Consider the following 17,839-nt stretch of genomic DNA (forward strand, 5'->3'; position numbering starts at 1 on the left):
GATAGTGATTCTTAAACACGTGCTCATACAATAGTCGGAATCGTACAACGGACACTGCTTTTAGGGGAGATTTCTTTGGACAACGGAAAAGGTTTTATCGCGTTCATGTGTAAATTAATACACGTTATCGCCCGGTAAGCAGGGGTTGCTGGATTACCGGGAACCCGACCAGAGGACGACCTTTCACTGTATATAAAATACATTCCTAGCATTTAGAAACTGTCATCGTAAATGACACTTTCAAGGACACTTCAAGTGAAGATGACAGAATTAAAACACACGTGTTAAGTATTTGTGTCACCAAAACTCAATCCGAAAAAATACTTTAAATAAATTAAAGAAACAACTTACGTATAAACAAGACAAACTTAATATGTGTGACACGAGATACGTTAATACGTTAACTGCGCCATGGAATCTGGCCTGATCTGTCTAGAGTACACGATGCGACACAGGTCACAGCATAGATCCAGCCACTAACCCCAAATATGTCAGCTTTTCTATTTTGGTATTTTGGTGCTAATTTGCTGAGTCACTGTCAAAATTTAGCGGCAGACTGTAACATGTTGTAAGTAATCACTAGCTGACCTTCCGAATTCAAGAGCGATTAGCAAAGGGAGATAACCTTGGCGCGGCTCGGCCCACGCTCGAGACGTGCCTCAAATCTCCGGACAGATATACAATCAAAAATCTAATCTATCGTATCAAATATTCAAGTTTACATGTGTATGTATGATTGTTTGCTCAAATTTTAAAACTCCTGATTATGAGGCCGACTACTTGACTACAAATGCGAGTAGTTCAGATTGACATGGGTTGGTAAACATCGCTACGTGACGAAAGAGGGGGAAAATCTGGTTCTGATCTGCTGGGGTGTATCGGCGACACAAATAAACAAACAAATTAGTTGTATTTTTTACGAACATCTCATGACCTAACTTCAAAGGGCAGAGTACGCGGACAATAGAAGGTTAAAATTCCATACACGTCTTGGGAAGGGTCTGAGTCGCAACAAGGCGACATGCTTTCACTCCAACAATGGCCATTATCACGGTAGATACCAGCTAAGCACCAAAGTCGCTTATATATTGCCAGTTTTTTAATTTTAGTCTTATACTGTCTTATTAAACATGTATGCAGAAGAAGACTGGCAGTGATCACAAAATGACGGGCTCATACATACCAACATACCTTGAATACAGGACAATCCTGGTGTAAGGTGCTTTGGTTGCGTATAGGCAGTAGATGCAATGCGGATTTAACATGATCATATGGAGACACAAACTTCTCCGTGGCTTAATTACAAAATGACCGAGACATCATCGGCTGTGATCGTTTGTAAATATGACTAAGTCGAGTTCCTTTATCCGCTGCATTTGTCACATGCACCGTTTGGGTTGGGTACGGTACACCTCACATTTATGTATCATGTATTATCCATGCGATGATTCCAATGCGCATGCAGATGTATCATGTACGATCAGACAAAACACACACGCACGCACGCACGCACGCACGCACGCACGCACACACAGGTTTACTTGATTGTCCGCGTCATGTTTCAAGTTTCAAATTTCACGTTTCACATTATATGGCTCAAGTTTCATTATTAAGTATCAAGTGTTAATGTTTATGCATCAAGTTTCTTGTGTCGTTGTACACAAGCGCAAACAGACACACATACACAGACGCACACACACACATAAAGGCACATGCACAGACACACACATAGAGGCACAAACACACACACAAACACACGCTGACACACAGACACACCCATTGACACAGACACACACACAATCAGGTACAGACACAACCAAGCACAGACACACATACACACACTGACACACACAGGTACAGACACACACACACACACACACACGCACAGACACATACAAGTACAGACACACACAGACACACACATAGGCACTGATACACAGGTACAGACACATACAGGCACAGACACAAACACACACACAGAGGCACAGACACAGACACACACACAAGCACAGATATATATATACACTCACAGACACAGTCACACACACACACACACACACACACGGGCACAGACACATATACGCACTGACACACACAGGCACAGACACACACACACACAAGCACAGATACATACAAGTACTGACACACACAGGCACAGACACACACACACACACGGGCACAGACACATACACGCACTGACACACACACACACACACACGGGCACAGACACACACACACACACACACACACACACACACACACACACACACACACACACACACACACACACACAAGCACAGATACATACCAGCACTGACACACACACAGGCACAGACACACACACACACCAACTTGATAATGCTCATCATTCGCTATCCCAGTTCCTTTTAAAACCACGCCCGTTTTCTTCATGCAGTGGAGGCTAGCTATATCATATACTTGTTGAAAGAGGATCAGGGTGGCCCACTGGTCCTCTGAAGCTGAACATATCTGTTGCATCCACTGGTTGCCAGACTCCAAGATTTACTTACTGCCCATCCGTCCCGAAGGCCGAAAACAAAAGTATCAGTTAAATTGGATTCTGATCAACTAGGCTGCATATGCATGCCATCTTTTTGTCTTTGTGCTGAAATTCTAACAAGGAATCGTTCCCCATGAAACACCTTAAGTTCAAGGAAGCTAACCCCTCGAGGAAGCACGAATAGGTGGAGATATCACGGTGTGTCGAGCTATTTGTTACTACGACTACTTCTGTTACTAGGAAGATGTAACGCAGTAAGTATTTATATAACAGTATGTAGAGGCGGAACACCTCCTTAGATCGACTAAAGTTACCGAGAGACTGCAATGCCACATGACACGTAGATATATTGTAGTGGCACCTGGTCCTCTGCACAGTGCGCAGACCCGTGAAGATCCGGGCTAGGATTGGACTTTAGCAAACCTGCCTGCCCGAAAAGCAGCAATTATATGTAATGTTCGGAAGCCTTTTAGGGCCACTTGTTTTTTTCTTAAAAGTTAAAATCTTTAAATGTCCACATATCTAAGAATTTCATGATTATTATCTTGAAATTACAACATAACATATTAAAATTTTAAGAAATAAGGTTGGCCCTGAGGGCCCAACAATAACTGTCTACTACAACCAAAAACGACTGCCTGCTACAACCAACAATAACTGTCTACTACAACCAACAATAACTGTCTACTACAACCAACAATAACTGTCTACTACAACCAACAATGACTGTCTACTACAACCAAAAACGACTGTCTGCTACAACCAACAATAACTGTCTACTACAACCAACAATGACTGTTTACTACAACCAAAAACGACTGTCTGCTACAACCAACAATAACTGTCTACTACAACCAACAATAACTGTCTACTACAACCAACAATGACTGTCTACTACAACCAAAAACGACTGTCTGCTACAACCAACAATAACTGTCTACTACAACCAACAATAACTGTCTACTACAACCAACAATAACTGTCTACTACAACCAACAACGACTGTCTACTACAACCAACAATGACTGTCTACTACAACCAACAATAACTGTCTACTACAATCAACAATGACTGTCTACTACAACCAACAATAACTGTCTACTACAATCAACAATGACTGTTTACTACAACCAACAATGACTGTCTACTACAACCAAAAACGACTGTCTGCTACAACCAACAATAACTGTCTACTACAACCAACAATAACTGTCTACTACAACCAACAATAACTGTCTACTACAACCAACAATGACTGTCTACTACAACCAACAATAACTGTCTACTACAATCAACAATGCCTGTCTACTACAACCAACAATGACTGTCTACTACAACCAACAATGACTGTCTACTACAACCAACATTAACTGTCTACTACAACCAACAATGACTGTCTACTACAACCGACAATGACTGTCTACTACAACCGACAATGACTGTCTACTACAATCAACAATGACTGTCTACTACAACCAACAATGACTGTCTACTACAACCAACAATAACTGTCTACTACAACCAACAATGACTGTCTACTACAACCAAAAACGACTGTCTGCTACAACCAACAATAACTGTTTACTACAACCAACAATAACTGTCTACTACAACCAACAATGACTGTCTACTACAATCAACAATGACTGTCTACTACAATCAACAATGACTGTCTACTACAACCAACAATGACTGTCTACTACAACCAACAATGACTGTCTACTACAACCAACAATGATTGTTTACTACAACCGGCAATGACTGTCTACTACAACCAACAATAACTGTCTACTACAACCAACAATAGCTGTCTACTACAATCAACAATGACTGTCTACTACAACCAACAATGACTGTCTACTACAACCAACAATAACTGTCTACTTCAACTAACAATGACTGTCTACTACAACCAACAATGACAGTCAACTACAACCAGCAATGACTGTCTACTACAACCAACAATAACTGTCTACTACAACCAACAATGACTGTCTACTACAACCAACAATGCCTGTCTACTACAACCAACAATGACTGTCTACTACAACCAACAATAACTGTCTACTACAACCAACAATAACTGTCTACTACAACCAACAATAACTGTCTACTACAACCAACAAAGACAGTTAATTACAAACAGTAAAGCACGACTGTCTACTTAAACCAACGATGATCGTCCACTCCAATACAACTCGTGTCAACATAGCGCATGCGCCAGTCAGATGTCCTGACCTTGTTACAAAGATCGCGTCACTAAAATGGGACTTTGAGATCTCGTGAGAGTTCACTTCCGACGATTGTCAGTTTCGTCCTGTTATTGTGGCTTAGTCTACCGCTCCCTACTGACACTGCAAACTCTGCTTCCGTGCAATCGCTGTGCGGAGCATCAAACAGGTCAACCAGTGCACGTGCACACTCGGCATGCTGCAAGAGGTTAAAGGTTATTACTGCGACAAACAGCGTGGTATTGTGCACGTGTCGCTATTGCATAGTTTATGTCTTGCAATGTAGCTCACATGTTAGCCCAGTACATAGTTATTAGCTGGACCACACACAGCTTCTCACAACCATACACAGCTACACAACTACATACAGCCACATAGCGCTACAGGGGCGGTCGGGTAGCCTAGCGGTTAAAGCGTTCGCACGTCACGCCGAAGACCCGGGTTCGAATCCCGACATGGGTACAATGTGTGAAGCCCCTTTCTGGTGTCCCCCGCCGTGATATTGCTGGAATATTGCTAAAAGCGGCGTAAAACCAAACTCACTCACTCACTCACGTAGCGCTACACAACCACATAGACCTACACAGCCACATGGCGCTACACAGCCACAAGCGCTACACAGCCACATGGCGCTACACAGCCACATGGCGCTACACAGCCACATGGCGCTACACCCAGCTACATATTACTACGTAGCGCTGGATACAACTACACACAACCACATAGCGCTACACAGCCACATGGCGCTACACCCAACTACACACGCAACCATACAGCGCTACACACAGCTACACATAAACACGTAGAGCTAGATACAAATACACACAGCCACATAGCGTTACACACAGCTACACATAACCTCATAGCGCGACACATAGCTACAAACAACCGCATTGCGATACACAGCTACATAGCGCAACACACATTCGCATAGCGCTACAGACAGTTACCAGAACAACATTGCGCTACACAGCTACATAGCGCTACACCCAGCTACACACATCCACATAGCCCTACACACAGCTACACACAATAACATTGCGCTACATAGCGCTACACACAGCTACATACATCCACATAGCGCTACACACAGCTACACACAACAGCATTGCGCTACACAGCTACATAGCGCTACACACAGCTACACACATCCACATTGCGCTACACACAGCTACACACAACAACATTGCGCTACACAGCTACATAGCGCTACACACAGCTACACACATCCACATTGCGCTACACACAGCTACACACAACAACATTGCGCTACACAGCTACATAGCGCTACACACAGCTACACACATCCACATAGCGCTACACACAGCTACACACAATAACATTGCGCTACATAGCGCTACACACAGCTACACATATCCACATAGCGCTACACACAGCTACACACAACAACATTGCGCTACACAGCTACATAGCGCTACACACAGCTACACACATCCACATAGCGCTACACACAGCTACACACAATAACATTGCGCTACACAGCTACATAGCGCTACACACAGCTACACACATCCACATAGCGCTACACACAGCTACACACAACAACATTGCGCTACACAGCTACATAGCGCTACACACAGCTACACACATCCACATAGCGATATACAGAGCGACACGGAGCTGCACAGTTCAACACAACTACGTTAACTTCATTACTTACACCGACCGCGGTTGAATGAAGAAACTAGCTACAGGATATGCGCATCCTCTTTAGCTCAAGAGACCATTCTGGGGGAAGCTTGAAGGAGGCGTGATTCAAGACAAGATGACTTCAACCTTCCGGTGATGCGAGTCGTCTTATGTCGCCTTCCTGCACTTCCTTAATTCGGCGAGACTGCTCGACCTCGGAGATGATTGAATATCTCCACAAACCGTGTGTTGCCCAAGAGAGATGATTCACACACATCTGTCTACTTAATGACACTGACAGGATATTCTACAGTGTTCAATGAAAATGGGGTGGTATGGTTTGGGTGGCTTGGGGAGTCGGGTGATAAAGAGATAAGGGTAAGATCGGGTGGGTTGTGGAGTCGGGTGATGTGGGGATGGGACGGTAAGGTTGGGTGGGGTGTGGAGTCGGGTGATGTAGGGGTGAGGGTAATGCTAGGTGGGTTGTGAAGTCGGGTGATGTTGCGATGGGGCGGTAATGCTAGGTGGGTTGTGAAGTCGGGTGATGTAGGGATGGGGCGGTATGGTTGGGTGGGGTGTGGAGTCGGGTGATGTAGGGGTGAGGGTAATGCTAGGTGGGTTGTGAAGTCGGGTGATGTTGCGATGGGGCGGTAATGCTAGGTGGGTTGTGAAGTCGGGTGATGTTGCGATGGGGCGGTAATGTTGGGTGGGTTGTGGAGTCGGGTGACGTTGCGATGGGGCGGTAATGCTAGGTGGGTTGTGAAGTCGGGTGATGTTGGGATGGGGCGGTAATGTTGGGTGGGTTGTGGAGTCGGGTGATGTAGGGATGGGGCGGTAAGGCTAGGTGGGTTGTGGAGTCGGGTGATGTAGGGGTGAGGGTAAGGCTAGGTGGGTTGTGGAGTCGGGTGATGTAGGGGTGAGGGTAAGGCTAGGTGGGTTGTGGAGTCGGGTGATGTAGGGGTGAGGGTAAGGCTAGGTGGGTTGTGGAGTCGGGTGATGTAGGGGTGAGGGTAAGGCTAGGTGGGTTGTGGAGTCGGGTGATGTAGGGGTGAGGGTAAGGATAGGTGGGTTGTGGAGTCGGGTGGTGTTGGGATGGGGCGGTAAGGTTGGGTGGGATGTGTGGTTGGGTGATGTTGGGATTGGGCGGTAAGGTTGGGTGGGTATGGAGTTGGGTGATGTAGGGGTGTGGGTAAGGCTGGGTTGGTTGTGCAGTCGGGTGATGTAGAGATTGGGCGGTAAGGTTTGGCGGGTCGTCGAGTGGCCGGTAAAGTCACGGTCGCCGTAGATTGCGTAGTCGCTGAACTGAGAATTGTAGAATTGGCTTGGGTAAGATTCGTTTTTTAAATACACGTGAACTGTAGGCTGGATCCAATGTAACATTGGTGATTTACAAACAACATCCACAAGTCTTCACAAGCAGGACAACAGTGACATATACGCAACTGCACACCCCCTTATTCAATGGCCAATAACAGCATAGCGGGACAAGGAAGAATATTATGCGCGTCACAAACGGAAGAAGCATCACTGACGAGTACTATTAGTTAAAGGCTTGTACTGCGGGAGTCGACCATATGCGCCTGACACCGTACCCGAGATCACATCCTGGTTTTGTACAAGAACAACAGTCGCCTAGATCCAACATCTCTGTACTGCAGTCCCGGATGTAAACAAACACGTTTATCTTAAATGCCAAGAACCTTTGGAATACGCATAATCTGCTCTAACTGTAATTTTACAGTGGATGGATATATGAAACTTGTGTTGTCTTGAAACATTTCAAAATCAGGACTAACAATTCGGGAGAACTGACGATTGGCGTGTGGCTTTTGACTCAAGAGAGATTGCACGAGCCACGCCTAACAACTCAGATCCTTGATCGGTGCCACTCTACTGTTCGCCATGGCTGGATATATGTGGCTAACAGCATTCGCACTCAGCCTCGCGTACAGTATTGCTTCAGGTAGGTTTGAATGTTTTCTACGCTGTCTAATAACGCAGGGCTAAAACAAGGACTGGTCGGCCCGGAGTCAGTATACTGTGTCTGAGTGGGGTATTCATGTCAAACTGCAGCATGGTATCTCTGTGGGCTAGCACTATAAATCGGCAGTAGTCCGAAGTAGTACAAGCACACACACACACACGCACACACACACACACGCACACACACACACACACACACACACACACACACACACACACACACACACACACACACACACACACACACACACACACACACACACACACAAACACACACACACACACGCACACGCACACACACACACACACGCACACACACACACACACATAAGTGCATTAATCTTGAACGAGACGTTAAACCCCATTTCACCTCACCTCACCTCACCTCACCTCACCTCATAACGCAGAAAACCTGGTTCGATTCCTCACAGAGAACGGGGGCACGGGTGGTCCAGTCGTCTATGGCGCCGCGATTCGCTTATATTTACCACGCTTTTAAGTTAAGGAATTCATTTTTGCAGAAGTAATATTCTTTATCTATGAATGCCTTGCTGTTGTGTATTTAGGTGTACACAGTTGTATTTTTATACATGTCTGGTGAACCGAATTGTACTATGGGCCGCTGGCCCACTCATGTACTGAATAAACAGATTAGAATTAGATTCGCTTTGCAGAGTTGCGTCCCTTGGGCACGCCAGAAACCTATGATTGTGGGTTGGAATCCCGGTTCGCCCCGATTATGTTTCTAGGTTTGTCAGCACCATACCCGTGCTCGTGGGTTTCACCGAAGTGGTAAACGTCTGTGACCTGCATCACTTCGGCCTTTCCTCCCACATTAAGCTGACACGCCGCGATATAACTGGAATACTGTTAAAAGCGGCGTAAAACCCAACTCACTGACTCACTCACTCACAGAGTACACTGCGTGGAGCGTAGTTCTGACGCGTGGTGAAATGGCTTTGATATTGCTGCAAGCGGATGATTTTAACCAGGGCATTGTCGTGCACTCTTCAACTACCAGGTTACACCAAGCCCCGAAAACATTTGTTATGACAGAATAGCATGATATGCGACTACTAATATATCATTTGCTAGCACCAGGACATGGTTTGAATAATGCTTAACGTGGAGCCGAACTATACCCACTCACTAGTATTTCACAAACATCGTATTTCACAAACATCGTGTTTCACAAACATTGTATTTAAAAACATCGTATTTCACAAACATCCTATCTCACAAACATCGTTTGTCCGGCGGACACAAATACAGTCTTTTACTCGTTGTGTTAATGTGTCGGAGCATCGAAGTCATTTGGCTCCCTCCCTTGGTGTCAAACAGTTGTCTCGAAGACGCTCTTCGGGAATATTAGAATCGGTACCTAAAATTATGCTTCGGTGAATCCATTTGTGTTCAGGGAGCACGTTGTCTAAAGCGCCATGCTCCGTTGTGCAGAGTTGTGCCCCTTAGACGTGCCAGGAACCTATGATCGTGGGTTCGATTTCCGGTTCTCACTGAATATGTTTCTAATTTCGCCAGCCCCATATTAGTAAGGGGATAAGACACTCTTCCGGCTTTAGCAATACACCAAGCTGACGCGCCGTGATATGGCTGTATTAGTGTTCAAACAAAAACTGTCGACCAAAATCATTCACCCCCGGGTTGTATTTGTCAGTGGTTGCTCATTCTCCCGTTTCTCTCCCCAGCTTGTCCAGATACAGTCAACTACACCACCAGTCAGACCATCAGCTCCCATGACTACCCAAAGCCTTACCCCCAAGGGGTCCGATGTACCTGGGTGTGGCAGGCCGACTCCGGGTTGTGGGGAGTCAACTTCACCGATGTCGACCTCAATAAAAATGACTATCTAATGATCGATGTTGGGAACGGGTACGTAAACGTCCCCTGAGCGTGATGCTTACACCTTATAGGCAGATTAGATGGTCAGAGATAGGGTACGTTTATTTACCCCCGAAAGGTCCGTTTTGAATACGCGTAACAATAGCATTATGCCTGGGCTATTCAAATATGTATTTCTCGCAAAATACATCATGAGCAGGGACACTTATGTCATAACTCAGCACTTTTCCCGGGTTTTACCTAAAGTAGTCAAATTCCGTGCTAAATCAAACTTCCAAAAATAATATAATGTATGAAAAAAGTAAACTGATACATTTCCTTTTATTTATGCATAATAGTTACAGTTATAATGGCAATTCATGTTCTTTTTTTTAACACTTCATCTTTGTGAGAGGGTGGGGGTCGGGGGAAGGGGGTGTGGCGCGAATTAAATCCCCTTGAGTCACAAACTCTCAAAAAAATCATTAGGCTCATTTAGGAAAAAGTTGAGTCTCTCACCTTGTCATTAGAATAATCTGTTGTCAAACAACAGCCAGTCCCTGGTTTGGTCTCACATTTCAGACGCTGTCAGTAGGGCAGGGCATGCTTTCCTTTATCACGAACACCTGGTGTCATCACTGAATTCCAGAGATCTATTCATATAATTTTCACCTAATTTATACTTGTACGGCCAGTGGTGACGGCGGATAATTGAAAGTAGTTATTCTCTGGCGTTGACGGTTTTATTGTATACAGTAAAGTACGGTTATAACGAACTCAACGGGACTACTAATTTTAGTTCGTTATAACCGAACTCAACGGGACTACCAATTTTAGTTCGTTATAACCGAACTCAACGGGACTACTAATTTTAGTTCGTTATAACCGTAGTTCGTTATAAGCATATATACAGCATAACTACAGCAAAATAGTCGGGACCAAAAAAGTAAGTTCCTTATATCCGTCAGTTCGTTATAAGCGTGTTCGTTATAACCCGAGTTTACTGCTTATACATTTATATAACGGTATTTTGAAATACGTTCATTAACATGACATGACATTTCTTATCTAATGAGAATGTCATTGACAAACATTGAAGATCAAAATTCGCAGAATGTTAGGTCCGTCATAAATATCTTGAAATAGATCCTGCTTTCCCGTTTCCAACATTGGCAGCCACGATTGGCTGGGAGCGAGGCTTTGACTGCGGACTTAACACACATCCGGGATCACGTCTCACATCTACGACACAGTATCCTTATGAATGACAGTTGCTATTCACAAAAAGCGGTCAAGATCATGACGTAATCTAATCTTTGTGTAAAGGTTACAGAGGACTGTGATCCAACGCATTTTGTCGCTTTTCCATTATGATACATACCCCGGACGTCGTTTCATCAAGTGACGTCACCACCTCCATCTTCTTTATAACTTACTCTTGCTCATGAGTGTGACTTGATAGGATGTGGGTCTTTGACTCGCGGGCTCTAAACGACGCTCTTGTGGTGAATGGGTACTAATGGGTATCCTAATTTCGTGGATCGATGCTCATGATAACGATCACTGGATTGTCTGATCCAGACTCGATTATTTACAGACCGCCGTCATACAGCTAGAATATTACTGAGTGGGGCGTTAAACAACAGACCTAACAAACAAAAATACTTATTATGAAGTACTACAAATATAATTCCCTGGATCATTGAGGAAGACTGGTTGTGTCGAATTCTTATCACATAAGGTTTTATGGTGTTTATCAGGTTAGGGTTAGGAATAATACGCTTTAGAATCTGCGCCATTGTGGTTCTGACACAGAGCTCCATCCATGAAATTACCCAGAATATGTAGAGGGCGTAGAGAAAAATGATAAATACAAATTCTTTGGATTAGGCCTGTTTACAGCCTAAGACCAAACCAAGCCAAAAAACCTGATCTTGCCCTTTTTTTATAAATCCAATGATATCACATATATCATTGAATTTACACATCGACGAGCGAACGCGTTAACCATATGCTGCCCCTCCGATCACCACTGGTAAAGAATATAGTGGTTGAGTGACGTTTTACGCCGCTTTTAGCAATATTCCAGCAATATCACGGCGGGGGACACCAGAAATGGGCTTCACACATTGTACCCATATCGGGAATCGAACCCGGGTCTTCAGCGTGACGAGCGAACGCTTAAACCACTAGGCTACCCCACCACCCTAGAGATTATAAAGACATCCATCTGCCAGTTTCTAGCATTGTCTGGTTATATTTTCTTTATATTTATCTTTATATTTTCAGGCTTGTAGTGAGGAAACCACATTCCAGTATCTACAGCCCGGGTCCCAGTCTGAAGATAACCTTCACTTCCGGTAACTCTGCCACTAGAGGGCGGGGCTTCCGCATAAACGTCCTTTACGGCAAGGATAAACGTAAGCTAGATTTGTTCAAATATATCATATCTCGTTCTTCGGTCCTGCCCACACAGAATTCGAAGCACACGTTGCATGTGGTGTCTCCTTGGGAAAGTGACATTGTTTAAATTATGCCTCTGTTCACTTAGCAGCGTATGAGTACACGTTAAGACGGTGATGCTGACTTGGTTGATGCATGTCATCGTATCCCAATTACGTGGATCATTGCTCAGGATGTTAATCATTGGATTGTCTCGTCCAGACTTGATTATTTACAGACCGCCGTCATATAGCTGGAATATTGCTAAGTGCAACAACAACAAATAAACAAACAAAACTTCCAACATCAATGTCATTCCACAGCTGAGCAAGGTGGCACAACTCATTCTTTATTCTTTTAATTTCATAAACGCCTACTGCCTTTATGAATCATTAAGTATTAACTTAATATATAAAAAAGAACATGAGTTAGCAGACAAACAAATTGAGTGTTGAAATGTTTGCAGTCAATTGGCTTCTACCGCCACCAGTGTCCAAGGTCACGTGGTTAGTTACATCACTTCCGGTTAGCAGCTTCGTTTTTCAAGCTAATGATTTAGAAAGGAATCGTGACGTCGTGTTGCCTATTTTTGTTTAATGGTTTAAACCTTGAACATATTATATGTATATTATTAGTCAATGATTTTCTCTGTATCTTCAGATGACCTTGACCGCCAGTTCCGGCGCCCCGCTTCTCCGCCACCTTCTTCAGGGTCACCAGGTGGGTAATTGTATTTCTCGATGTCGGCACTTTTCCACATACCTCCATACGTTTGCTTCTTATTGAAATAGAGTGAACGAGGGAGTGCTTTTAGCAGTATTCCAGTTATATCACGGCGTGTCAGCTTGATGTGGGACGAAAGCCCGAAGTGATGCAGGTCTCAGACGTTTACCACTTTGGTGAAACCCACGAGCACGTGTATGGTGCTGACAAACCTAGAAACATAATCGGGGCGAACCGGGATTCGAACCCACAATCATAGGTTTTTGGCGTGCCTAAGGGACGCAACTCTGCACAGCGAATCGCGGCGCCTGAGACGACTGGGCACCCGTGCCCCCGTATCACAAGAGGAAGCACTTTGTCATCACTACACCTCTAATGTACTTAATTGAATCCTCTCTTTTAATCCTTTTGGCTTCGTCATTAATATAGTGTTAATTTTGTACATTAACCCTATCTCCTTGGCTTCGTCATTATATTCTTATCTTTGTACATTATGATGTTGCCGGAAGAATTTTAAAAATGACGTTAAATATTATTCACTCACTCACAACCTTCCTCTTCAGATACGGCCTCTTTCATGCCACTGCTGCTGGGAATAGCAATGGCAACTCTGTTTCTGTTCTTTGCCGTCTTCATCTGGGTAGCGTGTCGACGTCATCGGCGACAGCGTCAAATACGTCAGCAGCAGGAAGTCTCGCTCAGCGTCAACGTACAAAGTATTCGCCGAGATTCGGGCGTCAAGTACACACGAAAGGCCTCCACCAATTCTCAATCCGAGGACCCGCCTTGTGCCAAGAAAACAAACCAGGTTGCAAGGTCAAATAGCAACCGCTCGTGGGCGGTCCGAGCGGAGTTGACGTCAACGACTACAACGACACCTTGTGACGGTGACGGTCATCCTCACACCGTGCATAATCTGTACACTCCAATTGAAAAAATGGAAATGCTGAAAGCTAAACAAATGCGTGAAGGTCAAGGTCAAATCAGGGGTCATATCGACGTTCGTGGTCGAGTGGTGGATAATCAGACCGGGCCTCGCGACAGAGTAGGAACGCTGGAGAGGGTGCCGGAAAACACATTGTTGATGAAAATACCTACATCAGGAATTGAACCAGACGAGGATGATGGTTACCTTGGTCCGTCTGCCGCACCAAAATTATCCTCTTCATATCTTCATTGCCCCGTCACTCTCAGCCCTGATCTAAACACTACCAGATTTGGTTCAGTTTCGTCTTCTGCAAGCTGCGACAGCGGCTACCACAACTTCACCGTCGTCGGCCGAGTCGACCTGGCGTAAGCTTTTATCTCTACGTGGTCTCAAGAGCCGTCTATCGGGGCCCACCGATATTGATCGTGATTATTGATGATGGTTCCACTTCATGGCCTTCCGTGCCATCTCGACTCTTTACGGGGCCTACCCCGTAGCTGCACGAGTAGTTACGAAAGTAACAGGACTTGAATGGGTCTTGTTACATAGACCGTAGTGTGTGTGTCGCCTGAGGAAACTCGTGTTCCGGTCGTGACACTGGCCGTGAAAATGTACTTCAAATGTTCTCGTTGACGTCGAGCCAAGGAACCTGCCTGGACAGGAACATGTGTACAATAGAACGAACAAAAGCTTACATGATAGAGAGAAACAGTTTGGATGTAAATATGTAATTAATCACTCCTCGTCTGTCGGGATTTCTAAGATGGTGGCACAACCGCTTCCGGTGAACGAAGAACATGAGAACCGGAAGTACCGTCCTCGAACTCTTTCCAATATGGCGTCAATTCCGGTTCCGTCGCATACATGACTACACCGGAATCAGTAATGTCGCCATCTTGGAAATCCCTCCAAACTGACGGTGTTGACTCATCACGTGAACCTCCACGGCTCACATTGATGGACAAAAAAATAATATGTTGTCTGTGGCTCTTGGTCGCCTGGTGTGAAGACGTCCATTATGGGAATACGTGGTCACCCCTATCATGCCTATGCTGCTGTTCAATATGAGAGGCCTGCGGGTTTGGGCAGATACCGTATGATCCCTAATTAGGCCCGAAAGGATGTAGAAGAGTGACATGGGCTGCCAAGTGAACATGGGAGTTCGACCAGTTAGGTGCGTGGGAGTCTTTAAATGGCTGACCATGATGTAAACTGATTATCGGTTTTAAAGGTACCGTTATATTGACGTGTACGGTAAATATTGGAATGTTTACGCTAATTAGGGATGTGCGAGATCAGAAGAGGATGTTATACACTGAATCACAGCATCAAATCATGGTAGCAGTATGCTATCACCCATGAAATTACTTATGGACCAATTGCCTGTGTGGACAAAGGACTGATATCGGTCACCTAATGTTAGACTCCGATTAACCGAAGTGGATTGGTTGTAGTATTCAGGGTTTATGTCTCGCCCTTATATTGCATACAGAACTGGAAATAATGACCGTGTCCAATTCTGAAATTGTCTCATGTACATTTTAAAAAAATCTGTTTGTTTGGTTTTTTTATTTTTTATTTTTATTTGTATGTCTAATTCTTCATTATTACCCATTGCTATGTAAATAAATTTTGATTTTTTCCAATATTTCGTTTCTGTTTGGAATACAAACGTCCTGTGAGATGTGACGGAATGTAAAAGATATCGTATGAAGTGTATGGATACAATGTCAACCGTGAATGAAAGAATGTTGTTTAACGCCGCAGTCAGCAATATTGAAGCTACGCAAAGGCGCGATGAACTCACAAGTTTATAGTATACACGGAACAACGATCCACGCCATCGGTATACAATCATACACGGCCATTTTACACACGGTGACCACCCAATCCTCAATTCCACCAAACAAATATTAAATTATTCCGTCAAATATATCTCCCTTAGCTTAAATAATGGCAGCAAATCTGCCTCTAGATGACTCGTTCACGTCCAGGAGACATGAACTACATCGGTCGTATTTCCAACGCGAGGAGTGGAGTGAGTATGATTTTACGCCGCGTTTTGTAATATTCCAGCAATATCACGACGGGGGAAACCAGAAATGGGCTTCACACATTGTACCAATATGGGGAATCGAACCCGGGTCTTCGGCGTGACGAGCGAACGCTTTAACCACTAGGCTACCCGACCGCCCCTTCTTGATGATGATGATGATGATGATGATGATAAACCCAACTTACTATATTTGGACCATGAACATGTTTATAAATAATCCCTCATCGGTGCAATTGTCTTGACGATGATGATGATGATGATGATGATGATGATGATGATGATGAACCCAACTTACTCACTATATTTGGACCATGAACATGTTTATAATCCCTCATCGGTGCAAGTGTCTTGATGACCCAACTCCGTGGTACAAGTCACGCCTTGTTGTTGTTTTAAAAGGCGGAACCAAACAATCTGTTGAGACCCACTACACATTATTTTTTAGAACATCCAGATCGAGGTAAGACGTCTAGAAACTGAAAGTGCCTTGCTGACGAGTTGCGTTCCTTGGGTGTAAACCAGGAGCTCGGAACCCGGTTCGCCCTGGGCCCACTTGCACAAAGCGATCTTAGCGCTAAGATGGCTTTGTTTGTGCAAGTGGCCCCTGGTTGTGAGCGTCATACCCGTCCTCGTGGGCTTCACCAAAGTGGTAAAAGTCTGAGACAAGCATGGGCGGATACAAAAGGGGGGTGCGGGGGTGCCCCCCCCCCCCCCCCCCCCCCCTCCCCCCTTTTTATTCTTTCGAAAAAAATCTTTATTTCTGTATAAATTACCACCAAAGACAATAAATAGATCTTAATTGTGCACCCCCCCTTTTCAAAAAAGCTGTATCCGCCCATGACATGCATCACTTCGGACTTCCCCTCCCCCCACACACCTCTCCCCCCACCAAGCTGACACACCGTGATATAACTTAGTCTTAACCACTAGGCCACTCCATCGCCGCCGGAATCCGGCATCTCTCCCTGGTTTCTTCGCATCTGCGGCATCTCGTGGTGTACTGACTGGTACTGACTGGTACTGACAGTCGCCCCAGTAAGAACTGACGCATGACAAGTACGTCGGTCATTGACTACCTCCTTGGTACATTTGGTTTATGACTATACTTTGATCTAAAAAAGTCACAATTGTGTTCCCTTCTGCACCAAAAACACTCGTTTGTAAATAGGAACAAGGGTATTAAAGAAACCCATCGAGCGATACCCATAGGCCAGAAGACCTCAAGTAACACGTGACTTAAATAAGGCATGGTATTTGAGTGTGCTAGTATTATAAGAACAAACGATCTCTCTCTCTCTCTCTCTCTCTCTCTCCCTCTCTCTCTCTTTCTCTCTCTCTCTCTCTCTCATTAAAAAAAACCCACATGACACACGTGAAAAAATATAGCGTTTATTATTGAAATGGCGGATACTGGGTCACTAACAGCCTCCGTGAACGCTACCAACAACAAGACTGTGGTTGAATGT

The 17,839-nt window shown here is 44.6% G+C and overlaps 1 protein-coding gene across 1 annotated transcript; it reads left to right on the plus strand.

Annotated features, from left to right (window-relative positions):
* The first annotated feature begins 7,626 nt into the window (after positions 1-7,626).
* On the plus strand, positions 7,627-15,959 carry LOC124140239. The gene is made up of 5 exons (XM_046507691.2): positions 7,627-8,365; positions 10,092-10,275; positions 12,514-12,644; positions 13,327-13,386; positions 13,953-15,959. Exons 1-5 carry the CDS (start codon positions 8,305-8,307, stop codon positions 14,684-14,686), a joined length of 1,170 nt encoding a protein of 389 aa, XP_046363647.2. The 5' UTR covers positions 7,627-8,304; the 3' UTR covers positions 14,687-15,959.
* Positions 15,960-17,839: the final 1,880 nt, after the last annotated feature.

Source organism: Haliotis rufescens, unplaced genomic scaffold (assembly GCF_023055435.1).
Source record: "Haliotis rufescens isolate VD_foot unplaced genomic scaffold, xgHalRufe1.0.p SCAF_15, whole genome shotgun sequence".
In the NCBI taxonomy this organism is placed as follows: Eukaryota; Metazoa; Mollusca; class Gastropoda; order Lepetellida; family Haliotidae; genus Haliotis; species Haliotis rufescens.